At 34.2% G+C, this 23793-nt stretch overlaps 1 protein-coding gene across 1 annotated transcript; it reads right to left on the reverse strand.

The window, feature by feature from the left end:
• Positions 1 to 208: 208 nt before the first annotated feature.
• LOC101494130 (uncharacterized) lies at positions 209 to 22924 on the reverse strand. Its single transcript, XM_004492055.4, has 18 exons — positions 22465 to 22924; positions 20715 to 20794; positions 19934 to 19984; positions 18180 to 18710; positions 17702 to 17947; positions 16710 to 16775; positions 16021 to 16200; positions 15076 to 15127; positions 14707 to 14991; positions 14157 to 14267; positions 11969 to 12160; positions 6351 to 6626; positions 4901 to 5524; positions 3470 to 3972; positions 3308 to 3368; positions 3143 to 3211; positions 1355 to 1955; positions 209 to 668 (listed from the first exon to the last, which is right to left on the reverse strand). The coding sequence occupies exons 1-17, from the start codon at positions 22627 to 22629 to the stop codon at positions 1869 to 1871; spliced, it is 3579 nt and encodes a 1192-aa protein (XP_004492112.1). The 5' UTR covers positions 22630 to 22924; the 3' UTR covers positions 209 to 668; positions 1355 to 1868.
• Positions 22925 to 23793: the final 869 nt, after the last annotated feature.

Here is a 23793-nt window from a genome sequence, read left to right on the forward strand (position 1 = left end):
GTTCAGTTTGGTTCCGAATGAAGCAAAACCAGCGCGGTTTGGTTTTTCTGAACTATGTTCCTAGTTTGGTTAGGTTTTTGTAATTAACCAAATTGTGAACAGGCCTAATTATAAGTGTGCTAGAACTGTTCAGCATTAGCCATCAACTTTTGCTAAAGATCAGTTTCTTACTAAGATCTACATTGTTTTTATATCTTAATACAAGGAATAATAAATATGGGGCTGTTATCAAGAAAATTGTTTCACAACCATTCCCGTAATAAAATCATGTATAAATAATGTACACATTAATCTCTCACTACACATTACAATTTTCGCAAAAGGGAATGGATCAAAAATGAAAAGAAAAACAATCACATATTTACAGAAAACAAGGAGAGCGGAGCTAGGGATGCATCTAAAAGTAGACATCCCATGATACTCCAATCAAAGGATCTCCTTGTGACCTGTGATATATATATATATATATATTAACAACTTACAAAACTGAGTTCTAACTTTTCCCATGAAAGGTCCTGTATGCCAAGTGAAAAATGGAAGCATAGAGGCAGCCTTCATAAATGAAAAAAATTGAAGGCCTGGTGGGAATCTAATCCTGTACAAAAGAAAGAATCTTATGGAGTTCTGCATATATTTTTCCTTGGAATATAATGCACACCAGCCAGCAACTGCATACACAAAATGATCACATTAAAGATGTCATAAGCAGCTACTCCTATGAAATCAAATTAAATAAAATTAACTTATTTGAACTGATCTAGTTGCATAAGCATTTGCAGAGCATATGAAAACAGTTTATGACATGTCCATAAACTATTTTTAACTTATTTCCATAAGCTTTCCATGATAGCTTATGAAAAAAACTATGAGCATGTTTGGTTTCACGTTAGCATTTTCGAAATCACAATGAGCCACTGTGTTTTTGCAAAATCATGACGATTCACCGTGATTTTGTCAATCCCACTGTGAAACTAAAACCAAAAATGCACTTATAGTTTATATGAAAACAGTTTGACTTTATTTTATATTTTATTATTGAAATAACTTATATGCAAGCACTTATATAATAAACTCTTATTCTATAAGCAATTAAGCTTTCTTTTATTTTTCTTATAGGCATGAGTTGGTTCGACACAGAAAGGCCTTGAATATCACACAAAATTTAGCTTGTCTATTGACAGCTACGAAGGCCTGTACTAATAATCATCTTAACTCTGACTCAAGACTGGGTTTTCAAGAAAATGCATTTTTTTTAGTTCTAAATGCAACTATTTATGAATAGGCATGCTTGCAACAGCCCATTTGGATTACAAATGGGTTCCCAAAAAAGCAAGAGAGGAAGAGAGAGACGTACCTGAAGGCAGGCTTAGCTCAGCAACAATCAGTAGTTGGGTGGACGAAATCAGGTACATTCAAAATTATTCAAAATTATTCATCAACAGAACTCTGCCTTCTCTCAGTTGTTGACATACACAGGGAAGATGAAGGCATGATATGATGGCAGATACAACATGGCTCTCCAAAAGAGTAATAATATCATTGAAGAGAGAGATCGACAGGAATTGAGGGCATGCAGAACTTTTTCTAGTTCTGGTAATTATTTCTCGGAATAATAATCAATATTTTATGAGTAGCCCAATTCCACTTGCTCTCATTCTCTGGCCACACTAATACCCCCCTCGGCCATGTTGAAAAATAAATCACAATTTTGTCTATGAAGGAGACGTGTCCTGGATATATGTGTTTCAAATTTAAGTCAATTGAATGACGAAAGATTTTTCTTGAGAATCAATGGCGACAATTTGTCGAACCAACACATATATCCAACTCTAAACAATATCTTCCTCCAGAAAGACATGCCATGATGATCACAAGTCAATTCCAAGATCATTTGCCAGTTGAATTATGCCACGCATTTGAAGGTATGGATTTTCCAATAGTTTTTCATTGTTACTCTGCATTGCAAATGCAAAGCATAATTTAACAACAGACAAGTTAATATTAAATCACCAATATTAAGAAAATTGCAGAGAAAACAAACATCTAAAGATATTACTTTTATTTCACCTAGCGTTTAGACTTTGTCCGCTATTCTCGATAAAAATAATAGAAGTTAGAAAATTTAGACGATTACTTTCAAAAATAAAATCAGTTATTTGATTGATAAGGATTAAATTATAATAAATAAAATAGTTTAAATGAAGAGAAATTGGCAGAAAAAAATAGTTACACCAAAACTTTGTAGCTTTATAAATAATAATTATCAGTTACCTAATTGAATGAAGGGTAATAATAACTATACCCATCAATTAGAAAATCAATGGCTGAGATTGTGATCATGTCATGCACTGACAATCTATAAAATTGTTAAATCCCAACTGTTGTGATTACCTAGTTAATGACTTGAACTCCTTATTCAGACACTTACATTAGAGAAGTCAAATCCCCTTCAATATATACTTTTGTTGTGCATGATGTTTTAAAGGGCTAAATCAGAGTAGCAGTAGTAGTATGCAATAACTTGTTAAAACTCTGGATTGGTTTCAACCAAAAGCGTTACGGATCTACAAGTGAATATCAACAACCTTTTGTTATTCAAATAAATGTTTTAAAATAAGATTTTTTATTAACTATGTCGACATCCGGTTGCCTTGCCACTTGAGGATCACACCACCAATTAAATCTAACTTCCAACAAGTATCGTCTCTAGATAAGTCATGAATCTTTCTCTCTAGGCAGCATAGTATTTCACATTGTGGAAATTAAAGGGTTAGATAGAAAAGCGGGTTCTAATAATATAATAATGTATAAGATATGTGCTACAAAACACTAAACTAACAAGACTCCTTAACATGAATACGTGATAACCCTAATGTTCCAACATAATTCAATACTTGCATGAATGATCTTGAAAATTTATCATTTTATGTTATTTAATGCGTATCCTCTGCAATAGGAAATCTTCTCCAGAAGCTAAATTGTACCATTTTTGTCCTTCATCAATGATGGTCATTGATCATGAAAGTAATGAAAAAGGCAGAATTTGAATATGACCTTCTTTAAATGCAAGATTAAAATGTTAATCTGGGGTTTAGTTTAGTAGAAGAGGAGCTTCACGCAAATCATTAAAAAACAACAGTACCTGTTGAGCTTTAACAACAAGATTCTGAAGCATGTGTTGATATTTCTCTGGCTTCTCAGTCATCATTCGCTGTAGCAACAACAAATTATTATAAAATTACACATGATTATATTTATTTCCCTAATTCATCTATTTTCAACACCAAAAATCAATTAAAATCCATGCCTTCAGAAGAAAAGCAGAAGAATAATATGCCACTCTTGAATCTGTGTCATCCAAAAGTTCCCTGCCAGATGCAAGAAGACTCTGTGATTTACATTTCAATATATAAAAGTAACAAATAAGAAGTGCAACAAATTTACAAAAAATACATAAATTTTGGATCACCTGAAAAATTGTTCCTGACCTACTTCCTGGAAAGCAACAGGATCTGCTGAGCATTTACCAATAAGAAGTAGAATAAGAATGGCCCGAATATCCGATGTGGCACCAGGCAGGTTTCCTCTTCCTTTACTTCCAACAGCAACACCTAAAGCAATATCATCTGTTGCTGCTCCTGCCAATTGAATGAGTGGCCAATATAGTAAGGCAGCAGGAACACGTGCAATTAATTGCATGGGGACAATTGCTCGTCCTTGGAGAAGAGCTGTCATTGATGAGGTATCGTGATCTGGATGGTAGTTATTGGGGTAGTCAGGTCTTCTATTAGTTTCTTCCTTGTTTTCATCCCAGTGAAAAGTATCTTGTCGGAGGACATGATTATCAATGTCAGATTTTTTGCTTACACTAGTGAGATTTATATTTCTGTCATGTTGCACATCATCACCATAGGGTAGCGCTGTAGCAGGAGGAACTCTTAGACACAATTGAGAGAATAGTAGGTCACACATCTGTTTAGAAGCAGAGAAAGTGTTCAGCAAAACAGGTTACAAATATGACAAACAACATTTAAACCGACATCCTAAATGTTAACCCAAATAAGAACATTCTCCAAACATTCCTCTAAGGATTTGCGTTTACATTGATAAATCTGAAATAAGATTTCATCTATATACCTGTAATAAATACAATTCTCATATTTGATGTAGCCTTTAAAAATACAATAATACCCTCTACAGTTATTTTTATTCACGCATGCAAAGGAAAGAAAAAGAGCAGTTTGCTTATTCTTATATGGTTGCCACCAAGCATTTAGTTATTGAATATTGAACACTTATGGAAACCAACTCACAAGATGGGAGTGGGTGGTTGGTTAACTATCACTTTGAAAAAGCATATATTCTATTTCTACACATGAAAATCATAAGAACACCAACCGCACTAATGTGTATATTCAATTTTTATAATTATATTTAACCAATTTCTCTCATTTTATTTAAAATTAACATTAAAATTATACAAAAATTATTGTTCAAGATTAACATACGTTAGTGTAATAGAAAAAGTGGACGGCACAGGAGTGCTCATCTGCTCGCTAGTATATAACCAAAGAAACATTTTAGCTACTTAAAGGTCTATGTGATTAGCGTTTGTAGAAAGTAGTTTCATTTATGATAACGTACTTCTGGACTTGACAAATAATCTCATTTTATTACAAACCATGGTCTATCATGAAGACCAAAAGTTTATAACAGTTCTCCGAACAAAACTCAATAGCAAACTATGGTGTTTTTCTATGGCCATGATAAGATAAAGAACATGTATATAAATTGCTGCCCTTTGTCAGAACTACTGTTGTTTGCCATTCTTTTATACGCATTTAATGTTACGATATGAGGATATTTAGCAAAACAGCTTTTTGGATTCAGAAACAATTACCTTCAGGATATTGATGCGGTCCGTTTCATTTATCTGAAACACCAAAGACAAAGCACTGCTCATTATGTCGATCACTGCATTGGCTTTCTCAAGATGCCAATCTTTCTTCCCATGCACCAGATCTTTGCTGTTTGATAGCTGCATTTCATGCTCATCTAGCAAAAATTTGCATCTCATAAGAAGTCTTTCCAGAACAAACATAAATCCCCATCTAATGTAGTTATATTTGGACTTTAAAAGGCCACACATAAGTAAAATGGACAAAGGAATATTTGATGTATCCAAAGAATCTTGAGTTCCAGCTTGAACGATTTTATGCTGAAAATATTTGATGCTTGACCATATATTTCCATCTCTTTCCTCACTAATTTCAGCAATAAGCAGATCACCTAACCAGATGTACCCATTTTGGCGGTATGAAATTCTTTCAGAATGAAGAAGGGAATGTAAAGTGACCCATGAGTGCTTTGCTTGCAAACCAATGCCATTTTGCAGAGCTGCGCCTTCCATATTTTCAAGAAACTTGTGATATTTGGTTATCTGAATCATAAGAGAGAATTCTTTGTCCAAATGAGTGAATGAACTTATTACAGTGTCAAACTTCTCTGCTACAATTTCCAGTAACTGCAAAGATTTAAAAGAAACACTCAAGATACAAATGAATGTAAAATTCAAAAAGACTGAGTTTATGCCACATTCGTAAGAAAATATATTTCAAATTGAAAGTAACAACAACTTCCCGATAGCCTGGCCTCACCTCTTATTTCTAATCAGTTAACTACCCTTGCAGCCAATTGAAGAAAGACCCAAATACACTATGTTGATGAGACAAAAAAAATACATTTTCAATTTTGGTTACAACAAAAAATACTGATAATTATGCAACAATTTACGATTTTCTCAAAAACGCATCAATTATATGAAACACTGATAATTATGAAAGACAAATCCTTATTATTAATAACATACTGGCATATCACTGAAGAGTTCCGATAGTTGTATCATACATCATGCGTAATCATACAACTTCAAAAATATTGCTGATGGCATTTGAAGCATGTACAGATTTTATTGTACAAATTTTGTTTTCATAAAGTGTTCCGTAGCACAGCCTTTCCAGTTTGCTTAGGGTATTACATAAGGCTATACACATAACTACAAAAAAATACTAGACGAACTCTTTTACATACCTTCTCCCATTATAAAATAATACCACCTTTACAAACCAAATCCAAGTAGAAAATTCTCAATATTTTACCAACAAAATGGGTTTTTGATAATTAAGAAACCATTTGAAGGGCCAATTATGTCCACTAACTAATGTAATAAACATTCATCAAAGAAAATTAGATGAAGGGGTTGGGGGTGAAGAGGAGCTTGCTGGAATCCATGAAAAAGCATAGCCCTAAAACTATTAAATAGGTAGACAAGAAAAAAATAACAGACATACTGCATTTAGCCGTTCACTGTTGGGATATCTGGACAAGGCAGGCGCAATTGATCTTCTCAAAATCTCTCCAATGCTTTCTACCCCAAGTTTGACAGAAATATAAAATGCCTCGGGCGCATTTGCTTGAGCAAGTAGAGAAGCAAGAGGTTGGATCTCATCATCACTGTATTCATTGACTCCTGTAGCTATACATGTTTCATTTATTTGATGCAGAATGTAATCAAAAAGCACCGAATACAGATTTTTCCTTTCTTCTCTTGAGTTTGCAAGGGAATACTGCATTAACATAGATAAAAACAGGGAAATTAAGTCTCAAGAATTAGGGAAATATATTTTATTGAATTGAAATATGCTAAAATACATCACACACACACACACATATATATATACACAAACAAGATTACTATACAACCAAATCCCTATTAGTACTCCTATACAACCAAATCCATATTAGTACTCTTATACAACCAAATCCATATACCTGAGGGATATATTTAATAATACAACAGAAATAGATTTTGACACTCCCTTTAAGTTGGTGAATAGGTGTTCTCCATTCCCAACTTGGATATAATTATGTCAAAGTTGTTGTTGTTTAGCCCTTTAGTTAGAAGATCTGCAAAGTTTCCTTGGGAGGAGACATATGGAGTGCAAATTAAGCCACTATCGAGTTTCTCTTTGTTGAAATGTCTGTCAACTTTAATATGTTTGGTTCTATCATGCTGCACTGAATTATGTGCTATGCTAATTGTTAAAATTCAGTGTATGTTTTAATTATTCCTTGATTGTGCAACATCCTAGGCTAATTCATAGTAGTCCTAGACAATACAATTTCCTAGGCATTGAATGTAATTATTGCAGCATCATTATAAATATGAAGGTGTGTGATCTCATTAGAGACACAAGAAACACAACAAATCCTACATATTTTACATGGTATCAGAACAAGTTTTGATTTTGTGACCCGTCTTTGTGGTTCACTACTGCTGTCGGCGGCGGCAAATGCCGCCGGCAGCACCACCTTTTTCAGTCTTTCAATTTTTTGGCTTCACACAGTCATCTGTCAACACCAACTCCGGTTGTCTTTCTAGCAACCAGCCACGACGCTGCAGCTGGCCTCAAAAGCACAACCTTCACTATGTGTTTTTCAGTGGCTTTTTTATTTCTTTCAAACACAGCTGCGCTTTACACCAGCTGTCACTGTTTTGTTCTTTTATTTTTTACTTTGATACAGCTATGCCAACACCAGCTGCCCCATTTCTAGTGCGCATCAAAAACCAACAAACACCGTTGCGCAATCCTCTGGCGAGCACGACGGTGCTTCTCCCGTCGCCAACCAACATTGCACACATGTCACGCGCGTCTATCTTCTCTACGTATGGCTCCCATGCGCCTCCACCAAATCTGAAGTGGTGATTTTTCAGCAACCTCTCATTTTTCAACTCTTCGTTCCGTATTGTATTTGAAGTTGTCAGAACTTAGTTTCAAGGACAAGGTACCATTTGCTCAGACAATCATTTGATTTCCACCGACAATCAACCCGGTGGTGACTCTAATTCCACATATGAATCATATTAGTGGCGCCTTTTTATTCCCACTGACGATCAATCCGGTGGTGACTGTATTCCCACATATGAATCATATTAGTGACGCGTTTTATTCCCACCGATGATCAATTCAATGGTGAATCTTTCACACATGAATCATTAATGGTGTCTTCTCTTTTCAAACTAGTCCAACAATAGTCAAACTTAGTTTCATTTTTATTTGTGATAAAATATTTTGATGTAACGAGCTTAAAGCATAGTAAACTTTAGTTTGAGGAGGAGTGTTAAAATTCAGTGTATTATTCCTTGATTGTGCAACATCCTAGGCTAATTGATAGTAGTCCTAGTCAATACAATTTCCTAGGCATTGAATGTAATTATTGCAGCATCATTATAAATATGAAGGTGTGTGATCTCATTAGAGACACAAGAAACACAACAAATCCTACATATTTTACACTAATAACAAATTTCTTATCACAATAGAGTTTCATGGGTTCATCCCACTTTATCTACAAGTCCTTCAAAATGATGTTAAACCATAGTATTGCATATCTATTGTGAATTGTCCTAAATTATGCTTCTGCATTGGATCTGGATATCACACTTTGTTTCTTACTCTTCCAAGTCACAAGATTCTCACATAGGAAAGTGCAATATCATGTGGTTGACCTATCTACAATTGACCCTGTATAGTCAGCATCACTATATGCTTCAAGACCCACATTTCCATTTTGTCTGAACAAAATTCCTCTTCCTAGAGTTCCTTGCAAGCGTACCTCCTTTAGTTGGTGCATGAATTGGCGGACTAGTCTTATAACGAAGGCAACATTAGGTCTAGTATGTGACATATATGAGTCTTCCAACTAACCTTTGGTACATTTCCTTGTCAACTGTAATGTCTTTTTCTGCATTTCCTAACTTTAAATTGGATCTATTGGTATGCTTGCATGCTATCTTGCCTATTTCTTGCAGAAGATCTATGATGTATTTTTGTTGGGATATGAAAAGTCCTTTCTTAGAGTGAGCCACTTCAATTCCCAAGAAATACTTCAATTTTCCCAAGGTTTTAATCTCAAATTCCTTGGCTAGGTGCTGTCCTAATAGTTGTTGCTCCTTTTTATCATCACATGTCACTATAATGTCGTCCACATATATCAATAACAATGTTACTCCCCCTAACTCAAAGTGTTTGATAAAGAGGGTATGATCTCTTTGGCTTTGTTTGAAGCCTAGATCCACCATGACTCTAGCAAATCTCTCAAACCACGCTCGTGGCGATTGTTTAAGCCCATATAGAGCCTTCTTTAGCTTACAAACGGTGTTGGAAACAATATGCTCACTGTATCCAAGGCTTAAGTCCATATAAATCTCTTCTTCTAGATCTCCATAGAGAAATGCATTTTTTACATCAAATTGCTGCAAGTTCCAACCGTAACTAGTTGCTAGAGATAATATCACCCTGACAGTATTCATTTTTGCAACCGGAGCAAATGTTTTCAAATAATCCACTCCATACGTTTGGGTAAATCCTTTAGCTACCAACCTTGCCTTGTACCTCTCAATAGACCCATCAGCCTTATACTTTACAGTGTATACCCACTTGTAGCCTACAAGTTTCTTTCTATTTGGTAGAGGGACGAAATCCCAAGTATCGTTCTTGTTCAGTGCTTCATTTCCAAGTCCATGGTTTGTTTCCATTTCCTATCAAACAATGCTTCAGATAGAGAAGTAGGTATAGTGGTAGTGTTCAAGCTTGTGAGGAAGGCTTTATGGGTAGGTGAGAATTGTTCATAGCATAGGTAGTTGGATAAAGGATAGAGTGACTAGTTGGTACAGGTCCTAGTATTTTTCCTAAGGACATTTGAGATATGGAGGTCATCATAAGTTGGTGGTATGTTGGATTCTGATTCCAGTGCATGGGAAGATTCATAGATTGGATCACTAGAGTTTGTCAGGGGAAGTTACCTCATGTAAAGTCAGATTGAGCTCTTGGATGTGAATAGATTCAGAGATGGCTTTTGTTCTTGTGTATACTAGATTATTCCCATATCTTACATTAGTGTCATCATTTCCATCTTTCTCATAATTAATTTCAGTTTCAACATTGTTATTTCCTTCATTTCCATCTTTTTCAAAATCAATTTCAGTCTCAATTTCTAGTTCAAGAGTCAACTCATGAAATAGAAGAGACTCATCTTAGTTACTTGTATTCTCCCCCTGAAGGTGAGTTTGACTAAAGTAACTTTCTTGTTCATGGAAAGTGACATTGCGAGAGACACATAATTATGGAATGGTGGATGATAGCATTTGTAATCGTTTTGAGTGGAAGGGTACCCGATAAATACACATTTTAAGACTCTAAAATCAAGTTTTCATCTACCATCACTATGGATATGGACAAACGACACCCAAATATTCTAGGGGGTAAGGTTACTGGAAGTGGACACATCAAGATAAAATGAGGGTAGAGCCTCCATAGGAGTTTTGGAGGCAAGGACAGTAGAAGGTAAACAATTTATGAGATCCAACGCAGTTAAAATAGCTTTTCCCCAAAATTTATTGAGAACTTCATTTTGAAATAACGTTGCTTGAGTTTGCTTGAGTTATAAAAAAACATTACATGATAGGCCTTGTGTTAGTTTTTCTATGGAAATTAAACTAGTAGACAATTTAGGAATATGAAGGACATTTCTTAGAATTATGGATGAGCTTATTTGGACATCTCCTTGACCTGCTGCAATTATAAGGATACCATTTATTGTTGTATTTTCTTGTTGCTAGGGCAAGGTGAATATGTGAAGAAGTGTGTAGGTAAGGATGTCATGTGGTCAGTGGCTCCAATATCCAATATTGGTTATATAATGTATCTGAAGCATTAAGTCCAAAAGAAAATTGAAACTTACCAAGAGGATATATACTTGTATATACCAGAGAACTAGTACCTATTGGTTTCTCCAACTTACTAAGAAAGGATATCATCTTTTCTACTTCATCTTCATTGAGTCGGGGCAATCCACTTATGTTTTCTTTAGTTGTCATATCCGTAAAACCAACATACAAACGATATTAGAAACGAAAGATTGATCTATCAAACAAAACAAACTTCAAACATCCAAAAAATATCCACAAACCATAAGTGTGCTATAATGTCGCAATAACAATAGTAGCCAAAGTCTGTAACAGAAAAGTCCGAGCAAAAACCATGTGAGCTTCAAATGACTCACAGACAAAAGTGCTTCGATCGGAAAGTGAACACCCAAAAACAGAATGAGAAACAGCGGATCTACAATCTAATTGAAAACGGCAGTGAACGGAGGTCTATAAGGCGGTCAGCGGTGGACAAACGGACGTGAACAGTAACGATGTGAATAGCAAACACACTATGCCAGCGAACAGGCCAGAAATAAATCTCAAATTGCTGCAACAAAGGCAGCAAAAGGGGCCACAATGAAGGTGGCTAAGGTTTCAGGAAAAATGATACCGCAATGGAGACGGTAGATTTATGCGGAAGTGAAACTCCTAAGAACAGAGAGCTCTGATACCATCTCTAAGAATTAGGGAAATATATTTTATTGAATTGAAATATACAAACAATACATCAAATATATATACACAAGATTACTATACAACTAAATCCCTATTAATACTCCTATACAACCAAATCTCTATAATTGAGGGATATTTTTAATAATAAAATAGAAACAGATTTTGGCACTAAGCAATACCAAGTGTAGGACGCTAGTTCACGACTTTATCTACAATCATACTATTCTGAAGGAAAAAAGCTAGAATCTTATCAATTAGATGATATGGAAAATCTATGTTGGGCAAATCAAGGAATCGCAACAGTCAGGAGAAATTTATGGAGAGGTTCAAAATCTCCAGTTTAAGGAACATAACGAAGTCTAAACAAATCTATATGATTAGCCTCAAGTCCAAAATTTCAGTCCTATATAATACAAAGCAATACTATCGGTATTCACTACTAAAAGGACAACAGTGATTATATTGTAATAATAATCACTATTGGAATTTGGAAGCATATTAATAGATCAAATATAGGCATACCTCAATAAAAATAAATGGAACTCCACCAACCAGATCAAGTTGATCCACAAGAAACTTTGGTTTTCTAGATACAGGCTCTGCAACTTCATCAGGAACTTCGTAAAACATGTTGGTTAAAATGGAAACCAGCTTGCAATGAACTAATTCTGCCCAGGAGTTCTCCCTACTGGCTCTTATAAGTCCCTTCAGAACCTAAAGGAAAATTAGGAGTAACTAAATTAAACACAGATATCATAATTAATGTCAGAAGGCACACTGATAATCGATAATAAAACAGTGAACAAATTACTAAATAAAAATCCATGATAAAGAAGAGCAAGATTCACAAACTCCATTAGTAAGAATTATTTCATGGCTGAAATGCATAAAACTACACAACTTAGTTATTTATGGATAAATTAAAACACAGTTGTAAACTAAAAACATCTATAGTCTGGATCTACAGTATTAGAATCTTTGTATGAGTGTTATTTATTTTTCTGAAAAATTCTAAAACATAAATAATCCAATAACAGTGCTAAGTAAAATAAACACAAATTAAGTAATTTAATTTTAAAACAGGATTTATAAGCAAGAAATAAAACAAATATTCCCTAGTGAAAAAAAACACAAATCAACACCTCCTTTATCACTCTTTCTTAATAAGTGCAAGATAGTCAATAAATACAATCAAATATAATGAATAGTAGTGAAGTGTGTGCTTCTATAAACTGAAAGAATTTGTGAAGCAGTCAACAAGAGAGAAAATGGTTGATGAGATTCGCAAAGATAGAGAAGCGAACTAGCGTCAGTACTTAGTCTGTTACATAGTAGGTTTACCGGTACGTATAGAGTTAATTGTAATTGAACTGATAACTATCAGTGCAGTACCCTAATAGCTACACATCTATACTGGAAGCCTTTAGAGGGGTTGAAAAAAACGTCGCCACTCGTCAGTACTTGCATAAGCAAGGAGAAGATTTTGTCAGAGGATTAATTCAAAGTATCAACAGTTAGTAAAAAGTTACAGTGGAGTATCAATACTTAGTTGGAACAATTGGTTAGTTAAGAGATGATTGAAGTTAAAAAGAAAGGTGAATTATAGAGAAAATAAAAGAAAATGGGTGGAAAAATTATACAGATCAAAAGGAATGAACGAAATGACATGTGACAATTTGAAAGGAATAGGGACTTGATAGAAAAAAGTTCAGGACTCAAAACTGCCATCCATAGCAAGATCGACAGTAAGAAATGCTCTACTTGCAATACTGCCACTGAAAACATTGTTGACAAAAACTTTTACACTTTCTCTAGTTTTTTTTCAGCTTTTGAAAGAGCCACACGTTCTCTTAGTTTTAAGGTTTAATTACACTTTTGGTTCTCTGAGTTAACAATTGTACGATTTCATCCCCTCGGGTTACAATTGCATGAATGAAGTCCCTACAATCAAATCCTTCTGTCCATTAATACTCTAATTTTTAATGCCACGAGTCTACGTGGTCAATCTGGGTATGTTTTGGGGATAACTTATAGACCATCCTAGCAAGTTGATGTGGCCAAAGAAGGTCCCTTAGGCATGGTACTAGTTGCTCTAGAAGCTTCCCAAAGAGCCTCTTCAACAAGTCACATTCTGGCCACATCAACTTGACAAATTGGCTTAAGTTAATACCAACTTAGGCCCATATTGGCCAGTGGCCGCGTAGGCTTCCAGGACCTGATTGTAACGGCACACCTAGAGATCCAATTTTCACAATTGAAACAAGGGGAGCCAAAATTGCACACATGTAATACCTGAGGGAGCAAAAGTACAACTATCCAATTGAAAAAGTTTGACTTTGTTTTGTATTGAAAACAAAATAAACAGGTTCTTCCTTTTTCTTCTTTCCTTCCATATTTTTTTCTAGTAGTAAGCGGAACAATGTTTATTCTGATTCTTTTAGTTATTTTGTTCAACAAATTATCTCACATCCCCATGATTTCATTTTCTTAAATGGAAATTTTGCATTGCTTTCAAGCAAAGACCAAACAAGGAAACTCCCCAGTCCCCATAACCACTAATTAGTAAGCATCCTTTCTTTCCCGACTCCCTGTCCAATTTTACAAAAAGTGAAGCAAAACACTTACCCTGCAGAATGCAGTATGAAACAAATAATAAGATTTTTATGAACACTGGTAGATTGAAAAATAGAAGGGGGATATTATTTCTCACCCTTATGTCGAGTCCTTGTAAACGATTTCTCCTGATCTTTCCCCTATTGCAGACAAAATAAAGCAAACAGCTGAGTGCAGATGCCCAAACGGATTCCTCCTTTTCTTCAGTCTGTACAAAGTAATTGATCGCCATAAAAGTGTAAGAAGTTAAGAGACAGTGTGAATGAGCCATTATCTAAGAAAGAGTTGACAGAAAGACAACATAATTGTCATGAAAAACTTCATATGAAGCAGATAATGAAAGCTTTTTCTTAATCCAATTAAGCAGAGTTCATCTAGAGATTTTGAACATGGTACAAATTATGAGATTTGCAATCTTGTCTAGTATCCTTATTCTCAATCAATTGTCATTCAAAAACCATAAAGGCATACCTGCCTCATTTCAAATGACAAAGCATCTACATATCATGTATAACAGATATCAATATATTGTGAAATTGAAAACAAAAATATTGACACCTGCAAATCAGATGATCCCACCCAAGAAAAATAATTATAAAACACAAGCAATAATCTTGTTCAACAATAACTTTTTTGCTCAGTGATACCTGAACAAGTAGAAGCAGTATCTCATACAGAATATTTACTATCCAAGCCTCAAAATTATCAATTGCAGAGACTGTGTCTGGTTTGTTCTCAGAATTTCCTTTCCTGCTTCCTTGCATCATAACTTGAGCGTTGCTGTCATAGTAGGATTCTTGAGAATATTCTTCTTCAATTGTGGAAGCATCGTCAGCAATCATTGGTTCTAGGAGATGACAATGAACCCCTAGATTTAAAATCAAATCAAAAACGCGAATCCGGCAAGCTGTTTCAGAAGAACTAAGAATCTCCTGAAAGAAACATTTGAAATATAAATTAGTAAAAATAAAACAAATACAATTAGTTATAACAGGAAAGTGTTTTCAAAGCATCACCTCAAGCATAGAAAGAATTAGAGGAGCAGCTGTCCGAGAATCTAAAACGTACCTACAGAACAATAGTTTTATGACCATCATACACAATAACCTCATAGAACAGCACAGCAACCACAGAAATGTGAAATAATCAGAAAAGTTCAATCAAGAAGATAGGCAGAAAGTTAATCTGTGGTGGAGGGATCCAGCACTCTACCTGATATATCCCTAAAGTTAAAAAAGCTCAACATGATGTTTGACGTTTTGAAGTACCATGTAATGTTATCTAGCCATTGCTTTCATATAACATTATATTAATAATAAATAATCTGGTGGCCCAAAATACAATTACATAGACATTAGCGAAATATCAATTAAGCATTCGCACACACTGACACGCACATACAAATGTATGTATTTATCTAATATGATGTGACCAATGTAAGGATTTGGGCGTATTGGGAAGAGGGAATGAATGTTGAATGGTTACTTCATGAAATATTCATATAACACGTTGAATTTTATATGTTTAGCCAACGAATCTATAGTTCACTATTGAATTACATGACTAGTTTTCTTCTCCCCATTTGTGGTTCACATGCCTCATTGCACAGCTTATAAGCTCACCTTCCTCAAATTGGGTACCAGATGCCAAGAACTTTTGGCTGACTATTGGAATATATTTTTATATTTGTTGGAACAGGAGCGCCAACTTCAATAAAAATATTTTACTAATCTGAAATTTTAGCTCAACTATTTCTGTTTGAAATAAGCAACGGTCCCTCCTCTTTCCTTTATTAAAAATTAATTTTACTCATCCTATTTTTGAAGTTGTCTGTAAACTCAAATTTAAAATTTTAATCATGGAAATCAGGATATACTGTAAACTAAGAGAGACATAAATTAGGATTATCACAAAATAAACAAGAAACGAATAAAACAAGACAACAACTAATGGGAACATACATGTCAATAACTAGTTTAATAAGGACGCTAACAGCCACATCTGTCGATGGTTTTCTACTGTTATTGCTTAGTCTAGATGACACTGTCATGACATTGGTGCTTGGAGATGAAGCCTCAGAGCAGACTGCAGCAATAACTTCCTGTACCTCAGCAGGGTTTAATCGAAGAGGTTGTTGCTCACTGGTCAGCAAAATAAATTATTTTGTGAGGTGTAAAATGTGAAACACAAATATATCAATAATTAAAAACTACAGTATGATATAAAAAGATGTAATTTCCCCCCTGAAAACACAAGCAATATTTATAAAACTACAAAAAGTAAGAGATTAAAAGTATAGATCATCAACAAAGGCTGCAAAAAAACCACAACATCATAATCAAATATGTTGAAAGGTTTTTTTTTTCTAGGGAGTCACTTAAGGAAACTTATAAGCTGTAGGAATAATGATATCATTGCATTAAAAGCAATGTGCATCATTACATTAATGTATTCTTATTGCATTTTCTCTAATTGAAGGATGAAAACAATTTGGAATCTAAATAGCAAAGCAATTATGGCAACTGATATTCTGCAATGTAAGATCGACGTTGAAACTTGTGTTAAGGTACGGATTTTCAGATTCATTAAAGACATGCAAACATTTGTTATCAAATTCCTTTGAAGTATCTCAAGTGAACATGAGTAATACCTGTAATGACGATACTGGAAAAGCTGCCGAGCTCGGGGACGAAATGTAGTCACGGGAGAATCTTCCCTGGAGAAATAGCAATGTTCGGAACAGCAAATCAAGTTATGAAAAGACTTCAACAAGCCAAAGTAGTAAAAAGAAATATGCAGACTTTTTAGTCGATAAAAAGAATATCAAATATATATCACAAAAAAGGAGAAAAAGAGAGAATATCAAACTACAGAGGAGCAATTTAATATTAATCACACAATTCTGCCCATACAAAGAGCATGATAGTTCACAGAACATTTCAGTAATAACTAATAAGTGGTTACCTAAGTCATCACCAATCAGAATTAAAAAAAAATTATAATAATGCATATGCAATACTTATTCTTCGATCATAATAAGAAGAAATTATAAAGGAGGAAAAAACAAGATTACAAGAATGAGAATGAATTCAGAAAAATGTGAAGAGAGAAAAGATGAATTTATAAAATCAATAAAAAAACCGTTCCAGTCAATTAATCAACAATAAAATTTCCATAGAGGGATTCGAAGATTCTCCAGAAAGAAAAAAAATAAAAGTATCATTTAAGTCACACATGTCAATCCAATGGCAAAGTACAAATATAATTCTTATGCACGATTTATTTTCATTGAAAACTACAGGACAAAGACATCGTAACACATTAGCATTTTGAAAACTATGTGAAAATTCTAAGAGGTTAGGTACAGTCCTTTAAATTCTTACATATTTAATTTTCACGATCTCTCTACATTCTGATACAATATTTGGGCAAAATAATTATGTTACTAATATTTGTCATTGCATGGATGAAAGATATTAACGTGGAGAAAAAAAAATTGAAAGAAAAAAATATGTTACAATAGAACATGCCAGAGGAAAATAATAAACTTAGCAAGGTTTATCATGGTATGACCTTGTATTAAAAACATTAGTAAAAATTTTGGAAGAAAATAAGAGCTGTGCAAGTTATAGAAGAACATGCCATATCTGACGAGCTGCTTTTTTGCGTTTAGATGCTGTTATTGCTCTCAGGTGGGAACGAGCAGAGACAGAATTAGTAATTGGTGTTACAGGAGAAGACTGCAACAGCTGATCCAAGTAAGGCATATCATCAGTTCCAAAAAATTTCCATGGTTTACCCTTCATCTTAGACTCAATGTCTCCAACAAGTAAAGCTGCTGCACCTACTTCTAAGAAACTGTGTGCTGTCATATATTGACCACGATCGCTGTATAAATCATGTTAAATAATAAAGTCAAATTTTTAAGCACTATGAAAGAAAAACCAAAGAGACCAAAACCAAAACCAGGTATCAAAATGCATGCTTGGATGAGCTCATGTTGGGACCATCATAGCTGCTTTTTCTGGTAGCTTCCTTAGTCAATTTTAAAATTGAAAAAAAAAAAAAGCAATTATTTTCTCGAGATAAGTTGTAAAAAGCATGCTGAAAGATTATTTACTTTTCAGTCCCAATTGATGACGATTGTGCTTGCTCGAGCCAGCGCCATTTCAGAACATCATCGGCAATGAACCCTAGTTCATCCTTTTCATCAAACTTTTCAAGTTTCGATGACTTTGAAACAGATAGCCCAATTGAATCCTTCTGTAATGTTTCTGGAACACTTGCAGGACTAGGCGTTTCTGAAACAGTAGCAGGACTAAGTTGGGAATTGAAAGATTTACTCAGCAAAGATGACAATGTTGGCAGTGCTTTTCCCGACGAAGGTGGTCCAGCAAATGAAGCTGGTTGAAAAAGCCGTTTGGGAATGTGCCGAGCCACTAGGGAACGCACATAACTCAGTGATTTCACATGTGCCTCAGAAGCAACACTAGAGACAAGTAAAGGAGATGAAATTGTTGATGTTGTTGATGCACCCGATTGTCGATTCAGAGATTGTGACCATGGCTGATTTGGGTTAATAACACAATCAGCAATTACGGCTGAACAAAAACGATCTATCTGAAGTAATGTCTCCTCGCTCGGTTTGTATCTGTATTAGTCAACAAGCTCTGAACACTTAATGGCTAAATAGCAACAAAAACAAGATGTACAATGTGAAGTCATACAAGGAAAGATACCAGGTGAATGTTTCAGATATTTTATTAATCTAAGTAAAATCCAATCGATTAATAAAGTCATAAATAAATAAATAGAAGAACCTTCAACAGAAGACAAATTAGCACAATACTACAAGAATTCACCGACCTATTCCCCTTTCCCGGAGAATAAAGAAATTTTGTCACTACAAGGCAAACCCATCAGCCAAGAAAGTTAATATATTAAAATCTGCCTTTGGAAACATGATCTGACTGTCTTTTTTTTTCTCAGTTTGCATTTTTTTTTATCTGGCCATTTTATGGTCCACATTTGTAGTTCTTTCTGTTCAATATTTTATCCCCAAGAAAAGTAAAGTGATTCTACTATATAATTTTCAAATAGTTACCACACATCTTGAGGAATAAGAATCATAGGTACTGGTTCAGAGTACAGAACAAAATAGTGTTTATTGCAAGAAAATCTACCATTTTCAAGGTGTTTGAGATATCTGGCTCTGGCCTACTGGAAATTCATTTCAAAAACCAAAGATAACCCTCTCCAATCTCTCCTTTTGATGGACCTCTTAAACATGTGTATAAGAGGGAGAATAACTAACTTTACAGGTGGCAGCCTAGAGTGGTGGTTGGGATTGAGGGAATCAGTGGAGAGTGAAGAATATGAATATAGGAGAATTCATGGAAGAGGCAAGGCGGATTGGTTTTGGGTGGATTTTGGAACTGAGTAGTGAGAGACGTTCTATCTCAGTAGGAGTATTCCTAGAGTAGGAATATCATTTCTGTTACCCTTTCATTTTCCATTAGTGCAAGGAGAGTTTATTCTCCATCTATTGCCATTTACTATTTCCTTCATCTTGTAAAAATTTTAATCCTCATAGTTCATTGCAATACAAATCAGTCTTGTACAGTATTTCCTATTATTTATAGCCTAACTAACTATTCCAACTGAGAGATTATCTAAACTAACTAACTATTCCAACTGAGAGTTTATCTAATAGAGAGAGACCATGATCTAGAAACATATATTTAAATTTCAAGTTTTCAACATTATAGTAATATGCAAATCAATGAAACAAGGAAGGCAAAGAGATATCTAATGCTCAAAGATAAAAGTTGTGAAAATATTAAACATCCACGTATTCAAGTAACCAGAACATACCTTAGAAGATACCGCTTTAAAAGTGCCACACACCTTGCGACTACTGCAGGACTGGTGCAAATAGTGTCAATGTCAGAAACAGATGATTTTGAAATAGATCACATAATGCTAACAAGCTAAAGCAATAAAGAAAGGAAACAACAATTGAGGTATCAAACAGTACCGAGAAGTGGCCAAAATAACTCAGGTGGGCTGAGTTCTGGTAGTGGTACAACACTAATTACAATACTTCAACTAAACTATCTACACTTATAGCCTTATATGGCAAACATCTAGCAGTCCTACTCAAAGGTACCAAAGCTCCTTCCAGTATGGACTATGGAGGGAGGGACCAAGGCTTTTAGAAAGTCCTAGGTTATCTATATTTCATTTTAATATAGAGTTTGTCTTCTCTGTACTTTTCTGTTACCAGTACTGATATCAGTAACATAGGTGATAATATACACTATACATGAACATCTTGTTATCATTTATAGCTACCTTCTATCAATGTCTAAAAACCACAATTGCACCACAACTTTCACAAATACGACAGCATCCAATTCCACATGCACAAATAGATGCACTAGCTTCTAATACTAAACAAATAAAAAGTTATCCGCGATTGATTAGTACACTACAGATCTAAATTATAAGGATGCACTCTACTCTGCATGCTTCATCCAACATAATTAGTTCACTAAGTGCATGGCATTGCCTGAAGTATACTGTAAAATGCTATTAAAGCAATCTAGACGGTATCACCAACTACACTGTATCAAGAAAAAAATGTGACAATTACCTGCGCTCCCTCTCCGCAATAGTATGTTCCAGAATTGCACTATAAGCCATATCTGTGGTTGTAGGACCTTTCAGATAGTCCTGCAACAACATATTTAAGACATAAAATAAAATTGGTAAAGCTAGGACTTTGGTCACTGAGAATCAAATTCAAATATAATGGGCACCATAATTTGCGGTCAATACGAAGTTTGGTTATGGTATGGTATACCATGAAGAATTATAAGTTTTCATGATCCTAAAATGTAGCTATGTTATAAGATACAATAGTTATGTTGCAGATACTCAGATAGTAAGGAGTGCCAAAAAAATGAAGCTAGTGCTTGCATATTCAGCCCATATGTAGAAATACTTGACCTATTACTGACAACACATGTGTCCCCTACAAGACATGCTAGCTAGAAACCTCTAGAAGTCTCTAGATCGTAGAATCATTGTGAGAAAATAAGAAACAGCTACATTTGCTCTACAAGTTATGCCTTGAACACCGATATTAAATCTTCCCCTGAAAGTATTGATACACGGTGCAGAATGGAGATACACAGTCTGCACCAAGAGTTATAAACAAAAACAAGAAATACTCATTTATTCTGACAGCACATTTAAAACTTCTTGCACCAGGATGCATCATCGTTCCATTAAATATTGGCAACTTCGTACTTTATAAACAAAAACAAACAAAAGGAAAAACTTTTTATCACGTGAATAAAGAAGCAACTAGTACATTAATTAAGAAACCACATAGTGAATCACTCTCACACTAAACAAAAAAATTTCAAGGATGAGACTAGCAGCAAATTAAGTTCCAGAACTTCCAATAAGAAGTTGCTATGGTGTAGCCTTGCACATGGTTCTAAAAAAAAGGTCAGTGCGGGTAAACCATCATTTAAGTCTCTAAAAGTGTAGAATGTTGTCATTATGATCCTTGACTCAGCCAAAAACTCAAATTAGTCATTGGATCACCAAAATGGTCTCTAAAAGATACAATTTACTATCATAACAGTCCTTGAAAGATCAATTTACTGTCAAAATAGTCTCTGACAATTATAAAATCATGGACTAAACTGACTGACATTTTGATGACTATTTAGACTTTTGGATTAGAAGTCAGGGAGTAAAGTAAGAACACTCTACAATGTCTTGCACTAAAATGGTTGTTTACCCTTCATGATGCCTTTGCATCCAGGATTAAGGCCACATCAACAACATTTGACAGGGTTTTTTTTTCGCAATATAAAAAATCGCTGCAACAGTTACTACAACTTATAAGCTATCCCTCACTAATACGGAACATTAAGCCAGTATGAGTTGTGAAGCATTAATTGAATATAGTAATTTTATAATAAATGTTTAAAAACTCAATGAAATATAACTAGAATCCTTAAATGCCTGATAGCTACATTACAGTAGTGAGTATATATATTGAGTAACGCCTCTTCCCAAAAATTAAGTTAAACAAACCATATTACACTACATTGACAAAACTACCCCATCCCCTTTCAGTACTAAATTTCCAAATTTCTTTCTCAGTCATAAACGTATTTCAGGTAATGGAAAACAATAACTTCACATTTTTCTACCAAACAAGCTAGGTCACATTGTAATAAAAAATTAAAATTAAAAAATCAAAACTATAATAAAACTAGACTATTCTTCAACGATGTGATGCGAATTTCAAATTCCAGTACCACTACTTGACACAAATCGAAAGCGAAAAAAAAATTACTAAAAGAGGAGAAAAGGTTAACTACCCGAAGAGTTCTGGAAGGTTCGTTAACGGAAGCGAGAGGCGACGAGAGACAATCGGCGATGGCACGGCGTAAGGGTTCCGGCAACTTTTTAGCGGAAGAGGATCTCAACCTAGAGACGCCGATTAACTGCGGAGTGAAACTCGAAGACATTGGATTCGATTCCATTCGGGTCGGGTTAACCGATATCAACGACGGTTATAATTATAAACGAATCTAGAATCGCATAAAAGCAAAGTTTCGAATGTGTTTTTTCTGTTCTTCTACATTTGAAACGATATACAATAATCGCATAGAAGAGTATATAGTTTTTGCGAAATTATATTAATTGTGTTAATTTTGGGTTTGAGATTTGAGAGAGAAAGGGGAAAATTAAGTTAAAAAGTTTATGATGTTAATTTTGGTTTCGGGGGATAGTGTTGTGTTTTGTGTTGTGTACTTGTGTTTGGGTTGTAATAGCTGTACGTAACGTAACGCCGTAGTTTTTATATGAACACTTGTGTGATTCACTTAGCTGGCATGCGCTAAACACTATAAATAATAATCATCATACTACATCATCATGTATTAAATTAAATTAAATTAAATTAATTGTACATTTGAATAAAGGTATTTTAGGTATTAAATTTTATCTTTATTTTCAGACTCAGACACGATTATTTCCATGTTTAGAAATTGTCAATGACTCAATGGCAAGGTGGATGTTTGAGTTTCTTTAGTTTGATTGTAAGTATTTTTCTTGAATTATTATTTTAAAATTTGTTCAAATAGTTATTCACAGGTTAAATAAACTAGGTCGAATTGTTTACTTGTAAATAAACTAGGTAAATTCCTCTTTGTTACTTGTGATACTCTTAAGGTTGGTTTGAATTATTAGTTTTGATTTGGATTATTGGAATTCTTTTTAAGCTATCATTCATAGTTCTTTTTCTTATTAGGTATTTACAACATAAAATTGTCAACAATGGTATTTTAGCTATTTTTAAATATCAGATTTTATAATAGTAATTTTTTTATAAAAGGTGGTTTATTTATTAATTTTTAATAATTTGTGAATCAACTCGTTTAACAATAGACCAATACGAAGTGTGTCTAGACTAAAGTATCACAACTCGTTTGTTGGAACCAAGTTGATCTAGAAACAATGACACTTAAATTATTTTGAAGATAATAAAGTATATTAGAGAACAATTTATCATTTAATGTATGCTTTAGTGTGAAGATGATATTTTATAAGACAACAAATATTGTACATACAAGATATTTTGATATCATCATCCGGTGAATGGACACAATTAAATCAATGTGTGTAATACTAAACAAACACGTCTT

The sequence above is a fragment of the Cicer arietinum genome, chromosome 3, assembly GCF_000331145.2.
Source record: "Cicer arietinum cultivar CDC Frontier isolate Library 1 chromosome 3, Cicar.CDCFrontier_v2.0, whole genome shotgun sequence".
NCBI lineage: Eukaryota > Viridiplantae > Streptophyta > Magnoliopsida > Fabales > Fabaceae > Cicer > Cicer arietinum.